Here is a 17,743-nt window from a genome sequence, read left to right as displayed (position 1 = left end):
GCCATCCAGAGGAGCCCGCTTCTGCGAGGCAGGGAGGCACAACCTGATCCTTCCCAACAGATGTCCATCCAGCTTCTGCATGAAAGCTTACAGACTCTGCCAGGCTCCCAAGAACGTGGCACACAAGCCCTTCCAAGGGTTCCTTTTGGCCTTTCAAAGCTACAACTCACAAATAATAATAATAATAATAATAATAATAATAATAATAATAATAAACAATGAGATTGTGCCTCATTCGGCAACCCTGAGGGACGAAAACGCCTTCCCGAAGAGTTCGGTTCAATGGCATCAAGGCCAGAGCCCGGCCTTTGCCTGGTTTCGATATCCAATCCTCTCCGGACTTTGTCCTTCCGCAGGCGAGTAAACAGATCCGGCTTCTGGCCGAGTGTGCACTCACGCTCCCACTTGGATTGGCTTTGCTGTGACTCACTACATACCATAACATAGTCTTTGTTCCAGGGCAATCCATGCCATCTCCTCATTGGTCCAATCATAACAAGGGCCATCCAGTCCAACCCTTTTCTTCCAGGAAGGACACCATTCGATCCCACCCAATGGATGGCCATCCAGCATCTCTTTGGAGTTGGAAGGGACCCCCAAAGGCCATCCAGTCCAACCCGCTTCTTCCTACCAAGTAGGATAAACACAATCAAAGCCCTCCCAACAGATGACCATCCAGCCTCTGCTTAAAAGCCTCCACCGGACTCTGAGGCAGAGAGTTCCACTGCTGAACAGCTCTATTTATACTATCAGGAAGGTCTTAATACTCTCCTTCCCTGTCATTGGAACGATTGGCTCTTCCTGAGGCCGAGACAGTGGGGTCTGCTCAGGGTTTGCAACAGGGTTTCCACTGGAGGTTGGAAGCGTAGTTCGACATTCAAGAGGCATTGGCTCCAATGTGTATCAAAAAACAACGCTTTATTGTGCACTTTCCATTTTGGAAAAATAAAAACAGCAATTCCCTGCAATCAGGGAGAAACAAGCTGTCCGTGGCTTCGCTCTCAGGGGACTCCAGAGAGCATCCATAGGGTCTAAGTGGGCACCCCCCCCCCATTCAGAGAGCGTCCTTCTCTTCTTCTTCTTTCCTGCCCCTTTTCTTTCTTCTTTCCTTCCCTCCTTCTTTCTTTCCCTTCTCCTTCCTTCCCTTTCCTTTCTACCTTCCCTCCTTCTTTCCTTCTTTTTTTCCTTCCCTCCCCTTCCCTCCATCCTTCCCTGTTTTCTTTCCTTCCTTCCCTTCCTTCCATTCCCTCCTTCCCCTTCCTACCCTCCCTCCCTTTCTCTTCTCCTCTCTCCTTTTTCCTTCCTTCCTTCCCTCCCTCTTTCCTTTTCTCTCTCTCCCTTCCTTTTTCCTTCCTTTGCTTCTCCTCCCTCTCTCATTTTCCTTCCTTCTTTCCCTTTTCTCCCTCCCTCCCCCTTCCCTTCCTACCCTCTTACCTTTTCTCTCTCTTCCTTCCTTTTTCTTTCCTTCACTTCTCCTCCCCCTCTCCTTTTTCCTTCCTTCCCTCCTTCCTTCCTTCCCTTTTCTCCCTCCCCCCTTCCCTTCCTACCCTCCCTCCTTCCTTCGCTTCTCCTCCCCCTCTCATTTTCCTTCCTTCCCTTTTCTCCCTCCCTCTTTCCTTTCCTCTCTCTTCCTTCCTTTGCTTCTATTCCCTCTCTCCTTTTTCCTTCCTTCCTTCCTTCACTTTTCTTCCTCCCTCCCCCTTCCACCTTCCCTCTTTCCTTTCCTCTCTCTCCCTTCCTTGTTCCTTCCTTTGCTTCTCCTCCCTCTTTTTCCTTCCTTCTTTCCCTTTTCTCCGTCCCTCCCCCTTCCCACCCTCTTACCTTTTCTCTCTCTTCCTTCCTTTTTCCTTCCTTTGCTTCTACTCCCTCTCCTTTTTCCTTCCTTCCTACCCTCCTTCCTTCCCTTTTCTCCCTCCCTCCCTTCTCCTTCCCTTCCTACTCCCTCCTCCCCTTCCTACCCTCCTTCCTTCCTTCCTTTTTCCTTTCTTCACTTCTCCTCCCTCTCTCATTTTCATTCCTTCCCTTTTCTCCCTCCCTCTTTCCTTTTTTCTCTCTTCCTTCCTTTTTCCTTCCCTCCTTCCTCTGCTCTCCGTCCCTTCCTCATCCCAAGGGTCTCCAAAAAGGGCTGCGAATGTGGCATCACCCTCGAGATCCCGGCCAGCCTTTGCAAAGGAAGCCGGAGCCAAGCCGGAGCCGGGAACGTCATCAGAAGCCTCCTGTCAATCCAGGATTGATGACATGGGAACAAAAAGGCATTGGTGCCGCCGCCGTTGTCGCTACCGCAAAGGGAAGGAGAAGAACTTATTGCCCGACTTGCACCGGACCTCCGTCCCGGGGATGCGGAGGAAGGACGAGGAGTCCTCAAAGCCATCCACCGTCTCCTGGGGGAAAAGAGGAGAGTCACTTGCTGAGGAAGAAGAGGAGGAGGAGGAGGCACACCTCTGTTTCCAAGGCACACACTCAGTTCCAGGGTTTACCCCAAGTCTGTTTTGGGGCAAGACTATAGGTGGTGGTGGTTGTTGCTGTTGGCGGCCTCCAACCGCTTCTGAGGGCAGGTTGCTTACCTGGAGCTCTTGCAGGCACGGTCCTCCCAAGGCTTCGGCCAGGTCGCCCAGTCCCCAGGCCAGGCTCAGGTGGAAGGAAGGGTCCTGGGGGAAAGCAAGAAGGAGGGACACAGGCTCAAGGAGGAGAAAAGTCACTCAACGCAGCCCTGAAAACTCACCGTCCTCTCTGTTGGCGGTTAGCGGAAGTATTTGCACAGGCTTGGTAGAAGTCATGGCCTCTGGAGACTTCTGGTTACCAAGCAGGTTCAATTTACTTAGAGTAGTTCAAAATACATCCATTCCAGTAAGCGAGAAAGCATGAAGTACACAATAGGCAGGACAAAGGAAGTAGAAGCCTAAACAATCCTGCAGCTGCTTGGCAGGGATCAGAGACTCCCCAATTTCTCTCACAACTCAGCTCAGAGAATATCTCAGGGCTACTCTCTCACAGCCTCAAACATAAACATACATCACAGCAATACCATCTTGTGGCATCCATATTACAACTACCTGAAATTACATACTTTAACATATTCTGACACTCTCGAGCCAGCCTGGGTCATGGGAGGAAAGCAGGGAGGTGCAATGCAACTCCCTTCCAGGCCACTGTGGCCTGTGAGAGCTCTCTCACATCCCAATAATAATAATAATAATAATAATAATAATAATAGAGGAGGTAGTCCAGTAGCTTCTGGAGAGCCACATGACTCCTCTCCAGGACCATTCCCACTGTGGCCTGCGAGAGATCTCCCATGTTCCTAAAATGTAAAATAATAATAATAATAATAATAATAATAATAATAATACTATTAAGGCAAGAGGAGGTAGCCCAATAGCTTCTGGAGGGCTGCATGACTCCCTTCCAGGCTCATTCCCACTGTGGTCTGCGTGAGCTATCTCTCGCCCCTAAAATATAATAAAATGACAATAATAACAATAACAACAATAATAATACAGGGAGAGGGAGTCCCATAGCTTTTGGGGGCCACATGCCTCCCATCCAGGCCCATTTCCAGAGCGGCCTGAATGAGCCCCAAAATATAATAATAATAATAATACACCCCTAAATATGATAATACTAGCAACAAAAAACAACAAGGCAGGGATTCCTATCCATTTCCAAAGTGGCCTGTGTGAGCCCTAAAATACAATAATAATAATAATAATAATAATAATAATAATAATAATAATACACCCTAAATATAACAACAACAACAACAACAACAACAACAAACAACAACAAGACAGGGACTCCTATCCAGGCCCATTTCCAAAGTGGCCTGAGTGAGCCCTAAAATACAACAACAACAACTACAACAACTACTACTACTACTACTACTACAAGGCAGGGAGAGGTAGCCCCATAGCTTTTGGAGGGCCACATGACTCCCCTTCCAGGCCCATTCCCATAACTGCCTGTGTGAGGTCTCTCACACCCCTAAAATAATAATAATAATAATAATAATAATAATAATAATAATAATAGCAATAGTAAGGCAGGGAGAGGTAGTGGGGCATAAGCATGACTCTGGGCCGGGAAAGCACTTGTGTGAGCTCTCTCCCATCCCAAAGGTATGCACAACCCATTAAGGGAGCCTTTCTCTCGCTCATAAAACCAAATATCAACAAGGCCGCTCCTCCTGCGGCTGCCAACTGCCTGAGGCGAGCAAAGGTCACCTCGCTCTGAGATAAGGGTTCTGGGATGCAAGGGAAACTATTCCTCCCCTGGGTGGTTTCGCTCTTCATCCAGGAAAGAGACGGTGTTTTCGGAAGGGAAGAAGTATTTACGATGCGCACACAACCCGGAATCCCTTTGCCTTTGTCAGACATCACTTCAATAATCTGCTACCTTTGGAGATGGCCTTGCATTCCTTTGAGCGCGGAGAGATGACCAACCCTTCAACTTTCCTGCCCCTGTGGTTTCACTGCACTCTCTGGACTGACGGAGATCCACGGCATTTCTTCCACGGCAAGGCACCATCCATGGTCAGGTGCACCCTCCTTTCACCACCACTGACAACAACCAAAATTCACAAGACCATACGCCTACGACTCTAATAGGCAGCCCATTTTGAGAGATGTTTATATTGGGGGGGGGGGGGGGGGGAGGGAATGCATCTTAAAATAGAAGAAAATACAGACTCTATCCATCTATCCATCCATCTATCCATCCAACGATCTATTCTCTCCTCTAGCTATCCATCCATCCTCTCTGTCTGACTGTCTCTATCCATCCACCTTTCCTCCTATCTATCTATCTATCTATCTATCTATCTATCTATCCATCTATCTAATTATTTATTTATTTATCCATCCATCTATCCATCCAACTACCTTTCCTCTCATCTATCTATCTATCCACCCATCCATCCATCATCTATCTATCTACCCATCAATCAATCAGTCAATCAATCCAACTATTCTCTCATCTAGCTATCCATTCATCCTGTCTGTCTCTATTTATCTATCTATCTATCCATCCATCATCTATCTATCTACCCATCTAATTATCTATCCTCTTATCTATTGTTCTATAATTTAGATCAATTCAGTCTATTCAATCTTTCTTCTGTTTATCTATCCACCCATCCTCCCATCCATCCAGTCTCTCTAGCCATCCATCCTCTCATCCAACCATCCATCCTCTCATCCATCCATGCTCTCATCCATCCATCCTCTCATCCATCCATCCACCCAGTCTCTCTAGCCATCCATCCTCTCATCCAACCATCCATCCTCTCATCCATCCATGCTCTCATCCATCCATCCATCCATCCTCTCATCCATCCATCCACCCAGTCTCTCTAGCCATCCATCCTCTCATCCATCCATCCATCCATCCATCCATCCTCTCATCCATCCTCTCATCCATCCATCCAGTCTCTCTAGCCATCCATCCTCTCATCCATCCATCCTCACATCCTCTCATCCATCTATCCAGTCTCTCTAGCCATCCATCCTCTCATTCATCCATCCATCCTCTCATCCATCCATCCTCTCATCCTCTTATCCATCCATCCTCTCATCCATCCATCCATCCATCCATCCATCCATCCATCCATCCATCCAGTCTCTCTAGCCATCCATCCTCTCATCCATCCATCCATCCATCCATCCTCTCATCCATCCATCCTCTCATCCATCCATCCATCCAGTCTCTCTAGCCATCCATCCTCTCATCCATCCACCCATCCTCTCATCCATCCACCCATCCTCTCATCCATCCACCCATCCTCTCATCCATCCACCCATCCTCTCATCCATCCACCCATCCTCTCATCCATCCATCCATCCATCCATCCATCCATCCATCCATCCATCTATCAAGTCATCCATCTGTCCATCATCCTATTTTTCTACCTACCTACCAATCATAGAATCTTAGAAGTGGAAGGGACCTCAAAGATTATCTATCTATCTATCGATCGATCTATATATATGTGTGTGTGTCTGTCTGTCTTTCCATCCAGCCATCATCTATCATAGAATCTTAGTTGGAAGGCATGTCTTCCTTCCTTCCCTTCTATCACTTCTCTGTCTACCATATTTCTCCAACTGTAAGATGCCTCTGAGCGTAAGGCAGATCCTCGTTTCAGGACCACCTCCTCCAATAGCAACACATAAGATACACCTGTGATGCTAAGATGCAACCCTTTTGGAGAGATGTTTACATAATACAGATCAGGCATGGGCCAACTTCGGGGCTCCCTACCATCCATTAGGAATTGTGGGAGTTGGAGTCCAAAACACCTGAAGGGAGGGCCACAGTTGACCCATGCCTGATACATAAGGGGAAAAGTGCATCTTAGATGGGAAGCAAGAGGATCTGCTCATGCTCATCCTGACACACACACGTGCAAAAGGCCTGGCGCAATAGCCTGCACTATTGGGAAGTAATGTCCTCTCGTTTTGCCAAAGCAGAAGCTCCCACCTTGTAGAAGGGGGCCAGGCTGAACTCCTCCATGACTTTATCCACTTCGGAAACCAACTCCAACAGCTTGGAATGTCCCGAAGAGACTTCCAGGCCAAGGAAGGTCCTGGGCAAAGGGAGATAAAGCGAGGTATAAATATAAATAATAATAATAATCATAAAAATAATAATAATAATAGATACATAGGCACTTTGAGTCTCCTTCAGGAGAGATAAAGTGGGGTGTAAATAAATATAATAAGAATAGATACATAGGCGCTTTGAGTTTCCTTTGGGAGAGATAAAGTGAGGTATAAATATAATAATAATAATAATAATAATAGATACACAGGTGCTTTGAGTCTCCTTTGGGAGAGATAAAGTGGGGTATAAATATAAATATAATAATAATAGATACTTAGGGGCTTAGCATCTCCCTTGGGAGAGATAAAGTGGGGTATAAATATGAATATAAATATAATAATAATAGATAGATACATAGGCACTTTGAGTCTCCTTCAGGAGGAATAAAGCAGAGTATAAATATAATAATAACATTAATAATAACAGATACATAGGCACTTTGAGTCTCCTTTGGGAGAGATAGTGGGGCATACATATAATAATAATATAATATTATTTATTTATTTACCTTACTTATATACCGCTGTTCTCAGCCCGAAGGCGACTCACAGCGGTTCACAACAAATAGAGACATAGGCACTTTGAGTCTCCTTTCGGAGAGATAAAGCAGGGTATAAATATATATATACTACTACTACTACTACTAATAATAATAATAATAGATACATAGGCGCTTTTAGTCTCCTTTGGGAGAGATAAAGCGGGGTATAAATATAATAAAAATAATAGATACATAGGCGCTTTGAGTCTCCCTTGGGAGAGATAAAGCAGGGTATAAATATAAATATAATAATAATAATAGATACATAGGCGCTTTGAGTCTCCTTTGGGAGAGATAAAGCAGGGTATAAATATAAATATAATAATAATAGATACACAGACACTTTGGATCTCCCTTGGGAGAGATAAAGCAGGGTATAAATAAATATAATAATAATAATAATAATAATAATAATAATAATAGATACATAGGTGTTTGAGTCTCCCTTGGGAGAGATAAAGCAGGGTATAATAATAATAATAATAATAATAATAACAATAGACACACAGATGCTTAGAGTTTCCCTTGGGAGAGATAAAGCAGGGTATAAATAAATATAAATATACTACTACTAGTAGTAATAATAATAATAATAACAACAGATACATAGGCGCTTTTAATAATAATAATAATAATAATAATAATAATAATGGTCTGCCTTGGAAAGGGGTGAGCTCTCCCTCTTTGAAGGTCGACAAGCACAGCTTGGAGAGGCCTCTTCCAGGAGTGCTCGACTTGTGCCTCTCTGCACAGCATAATGGGAGTTGGAGTAGATTTTATTTATTTATTTATTTGCTGCATTTGTTAACCACCGCTCTCAGCCCTAGGGCGACTCGCGGCGGTGTACAACATATAAAAACACATTTTACAATAAACTACAACGACAAAACAACATATCATAGATGGCCGTTGTGGCCTCATCCCAACCCTTGGCCTTGTGGTGTTCTTTTTCCCACCCTCTTCCACAGGCATCCTGCTTACGCCAATGCAGCCATGTTGTGTACAACTACAATACTTGCATTAGTCCCTCCCGTACCTGGTTTTGGTCTGGTTGGTGTAAACCTTTACTTGGTCCGCTCTGCAAATGAACCTGCAATGGAAGAAGGAAACAACCACAACAACATCAATAACAAAAATCTCCCTGCAAGACGTTGGCCAGAGAAGCTTCCCCTTCCCATTGGGATGAAGAATTATTTTGTGTCTGGAAGGAGGCAAATCTCTAGTTATTCCATAGTAGTTTGTGATGGTATTACCAGTCTCAATTAGCTAATAATAATAACAACAATAATAATAATTTAAATTGTATGTTGATGCTTTTATGTTAAGCCACTTTGATTCTCCTGCAGGAGAGATAAAGCAGGGTATTAATAAAGTTTAATAATTAGTAAAATAATTAGTAATAATAATAGATGCATAGCTAAATAATAATAATAATAATAATAATAATAATAATAGATACATGGCTGCTTTGAGTCTCCTTCGGGAGAGATAAAGTGGAGTATAAATAAATATAATAATAATAATAATAATAATAATAATAATAATAATAATAGATGCATAGCTGCTTTGAGTCTCCTTCAGAAGAAATAAAGTGGAGTATAAATAAATACAATAATAACAATAATAAATGTATGTTGATATTTTTATGTTAAGCCGCTTTGAGTTTCCTGCAGGAGAGATAAAGTAAGGTATTAATAAAGTAATAATAATTAGTAAAATAATTAGTAATAATAATAATAGATGCATAGCTAGATGCATACCTTCGGGAGAAATAAAGTGGAGTATAAATAAACATAATAATAATAATAATAATAATAATAATAGATGCATAGCTGCTTTGAGTCTCCTTTGGGAGAGATAAAGTGGAGTATAAATAAATATAATAATAATAATAATAATTATAATAAATACATAGCTGCTTTGAGTCTCCTTCGGGAGAGATAAAGTGGAGTATAAATAAATATAATAATAATAATAATAATAATAAATACATAGCTGCTTTGAGTCCCCTTCGGGAGAGATAAAGGGGAGTATAAATAAATATAATAATAATAATAATAATAATAATAATAATAATAAATACATAGCTGCTTTGAGTCTCCTTTGGGAGAGATAAAGTGGAGTATAAATAAATATAATAATAATAATAATAATAATAATAATAATAATAATAAATACATAGCTGCTTTGAGTCTCCTTTGGGAGAGATAAAGTGGAGTATAAATAAATATAATAATAATAATAATAATAATAATAATAAATACATAGCTGCTTTGAGTTCCCTTCGGGAGAGATAAAGTGGAGTATAAATAAATATAATAATAATAATAATAATAATAATAAATACATAGCTGCTTTGAGTCTCCTTTGGGAGAGATAAAGTGGAGTATAAATAAATATAATAATAATAATAATAATAATAATAATAATAATAATAAATACATAGCTGCTTTGAGTCCCCTTCGGGAGAGATAAAGGGGAGTATAAATAAATATAATAATAATAATAATAATAATAATAATAATAATAATAGCTACATAGCTGCTTTGAGTCTCCTTCGGGAGAGATAAAGTGGAGTATAAATAAATATAAATATAATAATAATAATAATAATAGATACATGGCTGCTTTGAGTCTCCTTCGGGAGAGATAAAGTGGAGTATAAATAAATATAATAATAATAATAATAATAATAATAATAATAATAATAATTACATAGCTGCTTTGAGTCTCCTTCGGGAGAGATAAAGTGGAGTATAAATAAATATAACAACAACAACAACAATAATAGGAGCATAGCTAAATATAATAATAATAATAATAATAATAATAATAATGATAATAATAGATGCATAGCTGCTTTGAGTCTCCTTCGGGAGAGATAAAGTGGAGTATAAATAAATATAACAACAACAACAATAATAGATGCATAGCTAAATAAATATAATAATAATAATTAGTAAAGTAATTAGTAATAATAATAATAGATGCATAGCCGCTTTGAGTCTCCTTTGGGAGAAATAAAGTGGAGCATAAATAAATACAATAATAAAAATAACAATAATAATAATATTGTATGTTGATAATTTTATGTTAAGCTGCTTTGAGTCTCCTGCAGGAGAGATAAAGCAGGGTATTAATAAAGTAATAATAATTAGTAAAATAATTAGTAATAATAATAGATGCATAGCTGTTTTGCGTCTCCTTTGGGACAGATAAAGTGGCATATAAATAAATATAACAACAACAACAACAACAACAACAACAATAATAGATGCATAGCTGCTTTGAGTCTCCTTCTGGAGACATAAAGTGGAGTATAAATAAATATAATAATAATAATAATAGATGCATAGCTGCTTATGTCTCCTTCTGGAGACATAAAGTGGAGTATAAATAAATACAATAATAATATTGTATGTTGATATTTTTACGTTGAGCTGCTTTGAGTCTCCTGAAGGAGAGATAAATCAGGGTATCAATAAATGAATATAATAATAATAATAATAATAATAATAATAATGTGAATGTACAAACATGAAAACAGGATTGCACATGACAACCAAACAGTTTCAAATCACTAAAACCGTTATGTCAGATACTCCAAATGCATGGCCTGACCTGGAGGCTGACCGCAGGCGCTCCTTGAGAGACTGGACGAAAGGGGCGATCCAGTGGTAGCGCAGGACCACCACCTGCGAGAGGCTGATGTGGAATTCGGGGAGCGGGCTCAGCGAGGGCACGTGGGTCCGGGCACAAGAGAGGAGCGCCTGCAAAAGGCCCTGGAAGTCTTCTTCGGCTGCATCTGGAGGGGAAAGTGGAAGGGAGACTCACACATCAGCCCACAGATGACCCGCAATAAATAATCCTTTAAGCACTGGTCAAACAAGAGTCCATGGTAAAACGGTTAAACACAAGACCCAAAATCCCAGAATCAGGAAGCCACAAGAGTGCTGCTTAAAGCCAAGGTTAATCCATAGAAGTTTGCATAGAAAGAGCCACGTTGAACTGACAACACCTGTGTGTCAGTGAGAAGGCTAAATATAAATACCCTTTGCAGACATGAACGCATTGCGATGACCCTTGGCTGACTTGGCCTCTCGCTTACTAGCTAAGCGAGAACTTTTCCAGACCCTTAATGGCAGGAGATCTTGCCTGCTCATTAATTCATTATCTTCAAGGCTCTCTAACCCCTTATCTTGGTTTACCAGCTGAATCACCATGGGAAGGCAAAGGAGGCAAAGACATCTCCACCTTGCCGTGTGGGAATTCACTCTCGTTATCAGTCTCACTGACATTCTTTTCCCCTGAGAACTCACTTGCTGTTTCCCCTTCTGCAGCCTCACCTCCAACCCTGTCTGAGACATGAACAGAAATCTGTAACCCATCATCCTTCTCATCAGGGAACCCTGGCTCACAAGACCCACAGGGCTCAGCTTCAGACTCAGAGTCAAGCTGGTGAATCACAACAACAGGGACCATTTCATCTTAGATTGCATGTGTTTCCTCCACCACAGACGTCCCAGTGTTTCTGACTCTCTCCACTGGAGGTCTTTGGTGGAAATTCACCTTGATTTGGGGGAGTTGTATTTCACCTACACCCAGATAGCACTGTGAACCCACACACCGATGGACTACACTTGGCACACAGACCTGAATATGCCGAAGTTTGATGACTGGAGGGGTTTGGGGGAAACTGACCTTCCTTTCTGGGAGTTGTAGTTCACCCAATCAGAGAAACTGTGACCTCCAGCGATGATGTACCTGGACCAAACTTGGCACACAGAACCCCCAGGACTAACTCAACCTACTGGAGGGGTTTGAGGGGAGTGACTCACCAAAGTGGGAGTTGTAGTTCAGCCATAACCTTTCTGAGAGTTGTAGTTCACCCACAACCAGATAAACTGTGACCTCCAGCGATGATGGACCTGGACCAAACTTGGCACAAAGAACCCCCAGGACTAACTCATCCTCCTGGAGTTGGACGCCACTCGCAAGTGAAACTCTAGGGTGGAGCCCCAACTTGAACAACTGGGGAGAGGAGGCTAAAGGGCTGGACATACTCACAGGGCACATAGACGTGCGTTGCCCAGTTGCCCCGTTCGTGGGGGAAGGTGCGCAGGCGCCCTCCGTGTTTCTCGCTCTCGTCCGGCGGTGCCTCCTGCTCCTCCTGCTCCTTGAACATGCGCAGGACACTCTCTGGCACTTGGAGTCGAGGTGCTGGGGCACTGCAAGTCAGAACGAGACATCCGAGAGGTCAACTACCACGGCCTGCTCACATAGTCCTCTTTGGCAACCACCAGGGAAACACCATTGCTTTATAATATATCACTATAAACAATGTATATATACTAAATGCACACACATAATTATGTATATATATATGCATATACATACACACACATAACACATAATATATATATTAAAACGTAATATATATTATATCAATTATATATATATTATAACGCATATGTCGCGACCCAAGGAACACAGATTGTCTTAAACAGCAATTGAGATGCAAAATAATAGTCTTTTAATAGTCTTCTGCATCACTACTTCTTCTTCTCCTACTAGTAGTAGGTATGGTGCCAGAATGCTGAATCTCAACAGCATATGTGTTATACATTACATACTTTATAATAGATATAATAATACATATATCTATAATATACATATGTATCATATATATGGTAATTACTATTTTATGTTATACATAGTAGATATAATATATATATGTATAACATAGTATACATATATCTATATTATACATAAACTATGTAGATACATATATAATGTAATATATATTATTATGTGTGTATATATGTATATATTATCTACAATATAATATATTATATATAATTAATATTTTGTTATATATTTAGGGTAGATATAATAATACATATATGTATAGGTAGGTAGGTAGTCCCCTGACATTAAGTCCAGTCATGTCTGACTCTGGGGTGTGGTGCTCATCTCCATTTCTAAGCCGAAGAGCCAGCGCTGTCCGTAGACACCTCCAAGGTCATGTGGCCGGCATGACTGCATGGAGCGCCGTTACCTTCCCGCCAGAGCGGTACCTATTTATCTACTCACATTTGCATGTTTTCGAACTGCTAGGTTGGCAGAAGCTAGGGCTGACAGCGGAAGCTCATGCCGCTCCCCGGAATCGAACCTGCGACCTTTCGATCAACAAGCTCAGCAGCTCAGTGCTTTAACCCACTGCGCCACCGGGGGCTCCTACATATATGTATACATATTGCTATATTATACATATATTATGAATATACATATATATTTAAAATATATTATATTTATATGTGTGTAAATATGTGTACATATATATATGAATTATATATGTATATTATATATATTCTATTTATTATATATATGTGCGTATATATGTCTATATATGAATTACATATATATTACAATATAATATACAATATATTATAGACAATATATATATCACAATATATTACAGGCAATAGGATCTTATACATATATTATGTATATATACATATTATATTTATTATGTATGTATATATATATGAATTATACATATGTATTATTAAAATAATAATAAATAAATAATAAAATAATATATATATATATATATATATCAATATAATACACAATACATTATAGGCAATAGGACCTTATTATACATATTTTATATAAAAATAATAATAAATAATAATAAAATATATATTATAATATAATACACAATATATTATAGGCAATAGGATCTTATTATACATATATTAAGTATATATATACATATTATATTTATTATGTATGCATATATATATATTTGAATTATATAAATGTGTATATTATTAAAATAATAATAAATAATATTAATAAAATAATATATATTACAATAGGATCTTATATATATATATATATATATATATATATATATAATGTTTATTATATTTGTGTAAATATGTATATATATGAATTATATATATAATACAGTACAATACACACTATATTATAGGCAATAGGATCTCCCTCCCCACCTGGAAGAGCTTTCCACTCCCTCCTCCTCCTCCTCCTCTTCGCCCTCCGAGCCGGAGCTGCTGTACCCGACCAGCGCCGCGCCGCTCATGGCCGGACCCGCCGCTCAGGAAAGGCCGTGGTCGACTTCCGCCAACTAGGCCGCAAACCTGCGCCTGCGCACAACCGCCGAGACGAATTCGTGACGTCACCGGTAGCGGCGCCACCTCATTGGACCATTCCAACTGCCTTGCTCCAATCAGAGCCCGCCTTCTTAAACGCTGCACCTTCCCGTTTGGCCACTTGATGGCAGCAGAGCGCAGCAGATCAGAATCTGAAGGCAAGGGCGATATTCCTGTGTCCGCAAGAGGGCAGCAAAGGGAATGCCCATTAGGGCTTCATCTGCAATAGCATTGATCTCTCATTGAGCCAAGGCCATTAATAGCAATAATAGTAATAATAATAATATCCTGGGAGTTGTAGTTTTGCGAGGCCTTTCACCTCCTCTGCTGAACTATAACTCCCAGGATTCTGTGGCACTAAAACTTGGATCCCAGGCAGCTAAGAAATACTACCTGAACTAAAGCTTTGCCTGTCTAATAATAATAATAATAATAATACATCACAGAGTCCTAGACACTTGGGAAATGTCCAATGTGTGATCCAATACAACAGCCACCAGAGTGATCTTGTCTGCTGTGAACTCGTTGTGTTTCAAATAAATAATAATAATAATAATAATAATAATAGTTGTGTTTAAAATATAATAATAATCTTGTGTTTCAAATAATAATAATAATAATAAAATATAATAATATTTGTTGTGTTTCAAATAATAATAATAATAATAAAAATAATAGTGTTTAAAATATAATAATAATCTTGTTGTGTTCCAAATAATAATAATAATAATAATAATAATAATAATAATACAACAGGGAGCAGAGTGACCTTGTCTTTTGTGGACTCATCTTGTGTTTGAAATACTACTACTACTACTACTACTAATATGAAAATATAATACTTGTTGTGTTTAAAATATAATAATAATCTTGTTGTGTTTCTAATAATAATAATAATAATAATAATACAACAGCGAGCTGAGTGATTTTGTGTGTTGTGGACTCATCTTGTGTTTCAAATAATAATAATAATAATAATAATAATATGATAATATAATACTTGTGTTTAAAATATAATAATAATCTTGTGTTTGTAATAATAATAATAATAATAATAATAATAATAATACAACAGTGAGCCGAGTGATCTTGTGTGTTGTGGTCTCATCTTGTTGTGTTTCAAATAGTAATAATAATAATAATAATAATACGAATATATAATACTTATGTTTAAAATATAATAATAATCTTGTGTTTCAAATAATAATAATAATAACAATAACAACAATAATAATAATACAGCGAACTGAGTGATCTTGTCTGTTGTGGACTCATCTTGTTGTGTTTCAAATAATAATATTAATAATATTAATAATAATACAACAGCAAGCCGAGTGATCTTGTCTGTTGTGGACTCATCTTGTTGTGTTTCTAATAATAATAATAATAATAATAATATGAAAATATAGTAATAGTTGTGTTTAAAATATAATAATAATCTTGTTGTGTTTCAAATAATAATAATAATACGAAATCCAGCATATAGATCTTGTTTGCTGTGCAACCTTGGGCAGCGGGGGAGAAAGGCAAAACTACAACTGTTGCTATATTATATTATATTATATTATATTATATTACATTACATTATATTATATTATATTATATTATATTATATTATTAATAATATTAATATTACTAATATTACTATTAATAAGAATAGATCAATGATATTACAGGTTAAGCTCTAATGGCCATTCCCTTTGCTGCCCTCTTGTGGACAAAAGAAGATTGCACTTGCCTTGAGATTTTGAATCGCAGCCCTTTGCTGCCATCAAGTGGCCAAATGGAAAAGTGCGCCCTTGAGCCGTGGAGCCGCCTCTCTGCTGCCATCCTGTGGACAGAGTGGGAAACTGCACCTCTATGTTATATTTCCTCCCAAATGAGGAAAGGAAGTGCTATAGAATCATAGGAGTTGTAGTTTTGCAAGGCCTCCCCAAACTCAAGGCTGTAGAAACGTGCGAGTTGTAGTTTTGCAAGGCCCCTGGAAAGTCAATGCTATATAGAAATACGGGAGTCGTAGTTTTGCAAGGCCTCCCCAAACTCATGGCTATAGAAACATGGGAGTTGTAGTTTTGTAAGGCCTCAGGAAACTCAATGCTATAAAACATGGGAATTATAGTTTTGCAAGGCCTCAGGAAACTCAATGCTATAAAACATGGGAATTATAGTTTTGCAAGGCCTCAGGAACTCAATCCTATAGAGAAACATGGGAGTTGTAGTTTTTCAAGGCCTCAGGAAACTCAATGCTATAAAACATGAGAATTATAGTTTTGTAAGGCCTCAGGAAACTCAATGCTATAGAGAACCATGGAAATTGTAGTTTTGCAAGGCCCCAGGAAACTAAATGCTATAAACATGGGAATTATAGTTTTGCAAGGCCCCAGGAAACTCAATGCTATAAACATGTTAATTGTAGTTTTGCAAGGCCCCAGGAAACTCAATGCTATAAACATGGGAATTATAGTTTTGCAAGGCCCCAGGAAACTCAATGCTATAAACATGGAAATTGTAGTTTTGCAAGGCCCCAGGAAACTCAATGCTATAGAAACATGTTAATTGTAGCTTTGCACTTGCCTTGCAAGGCCCCAGGAAACTCAATGCTATAAACATGGGAATTATAGTTTTGCAAGGCCTCAGGAACTCAATGCTATAGAGAAACATGGAAATTGTAGTTTTGGAAGGCCTCAGTAAACTCAATGCTATGGAATCATGGAAGTCCTAGTTTTCCAAGGCCACTCCAAACTCATGGCTATAGAAACATGTGAGTTGTAGTTTTGCAAGTCCTCAGGAAACTCAATGCTATAAACATGGGAGTTGTAGTTTTGCAAGGACTTGGGAAACTCAATGCTATAGAAATACAAAAGTTGTAGTTTTGCAAAGGCTTCCCAACTCAATGCTATAGAGAAACATGGAAATTGTAGTTTTGGAAGGCCTCAGTAAACTCAATGCTATGAAATCATGGAAGTCCTAGTTTTGCAAGGCCACTCCAAACCCATGGCTATAGAAACATGGGAATTGTAATTTTGCAAGTCCTCAGGAAACTCAATGCCATAAACATGGGAGTTGTAGTTTTGCAAGTCCTCAGGAAACTCAATGCTATAAATATGGGAATTATAGTTTTACAAGGCCTCAGGAAACTCAATGTTATAAAACATGGGAGTTGTAGTTATGCAAGTCCTCAGGAAACTCAATGCTATAGAAATATGGAAGTTGTAGTTTTGCAAAGGCCTCCCCTATTCAATGCTATAGAGAAACATGGGAGTTGTAGTTTTGCAAGGCCTCAGGAAGTTCAATGCTATAAACATGGGAATTGTAGTTTTGCAAGGCCCCAGGAAACACAATGCTATAAACATGGGAATGGTGGATAATTCCCTTTTTCCACTTTCAGACTACATTTCCCGGCATTCCTTATCCTGGAGGGCTG

General features: G+C 39.3%; 1 protein-coding gene across 1 annotated transcript; it reads right to left on the bottom strand.

Moving 5' to 3' along the window:
* Positions 1-2,057: 2,057 nt before the first annotated feature.
* On the bottom strand, positions 2,058-14,332 carry USB1 (U6 snRNA biogenesis phosphodiesterase 1). Its single transcript, XM_060788352.2, has 7 exons — positions 14,161-14,332; positions 12,206-12,366; positions 10,760-10,943; positions 8,175-8,228; positions 6,475-6,580; positions 2,565-2,648; positions 2,058-2,381 (listed from the first exon to the last, which is right to left on the bottom strand). Exons 1-7 carry the CDS (start codon positions 14,247-14,249, stop codon positions 2,277-2,279), a joined length of 783 nt encoding a protein of 260 aa, XP_060644335.2. The 5' UTR covers positions 14,250-14,332; the 3' UTR covers positions 2,058-2,276.
* Positions 14,333-17,743: the final 3,411 nt, after the last annotated feature.

Source organism: Anolis sagrei, chromosome 8 (genome assembly GCF_037176765.1).
Source record: "Anolis sagrei isolate rAnoSag1 chromosome 8, rAnoSag1.mat, whole genome shotgun sequence".
Taxonomy (NCBI): Eukaryota; Metazoa; Chordata; class Lepidosauria; order Squamata; family Dactyloidae; genus Anolis; species Anolis sagrei.
Note: the sequence above shows the minus strand (reverse complement) of the source record. Positions and strands in the feature narration are given on the sequence as shown.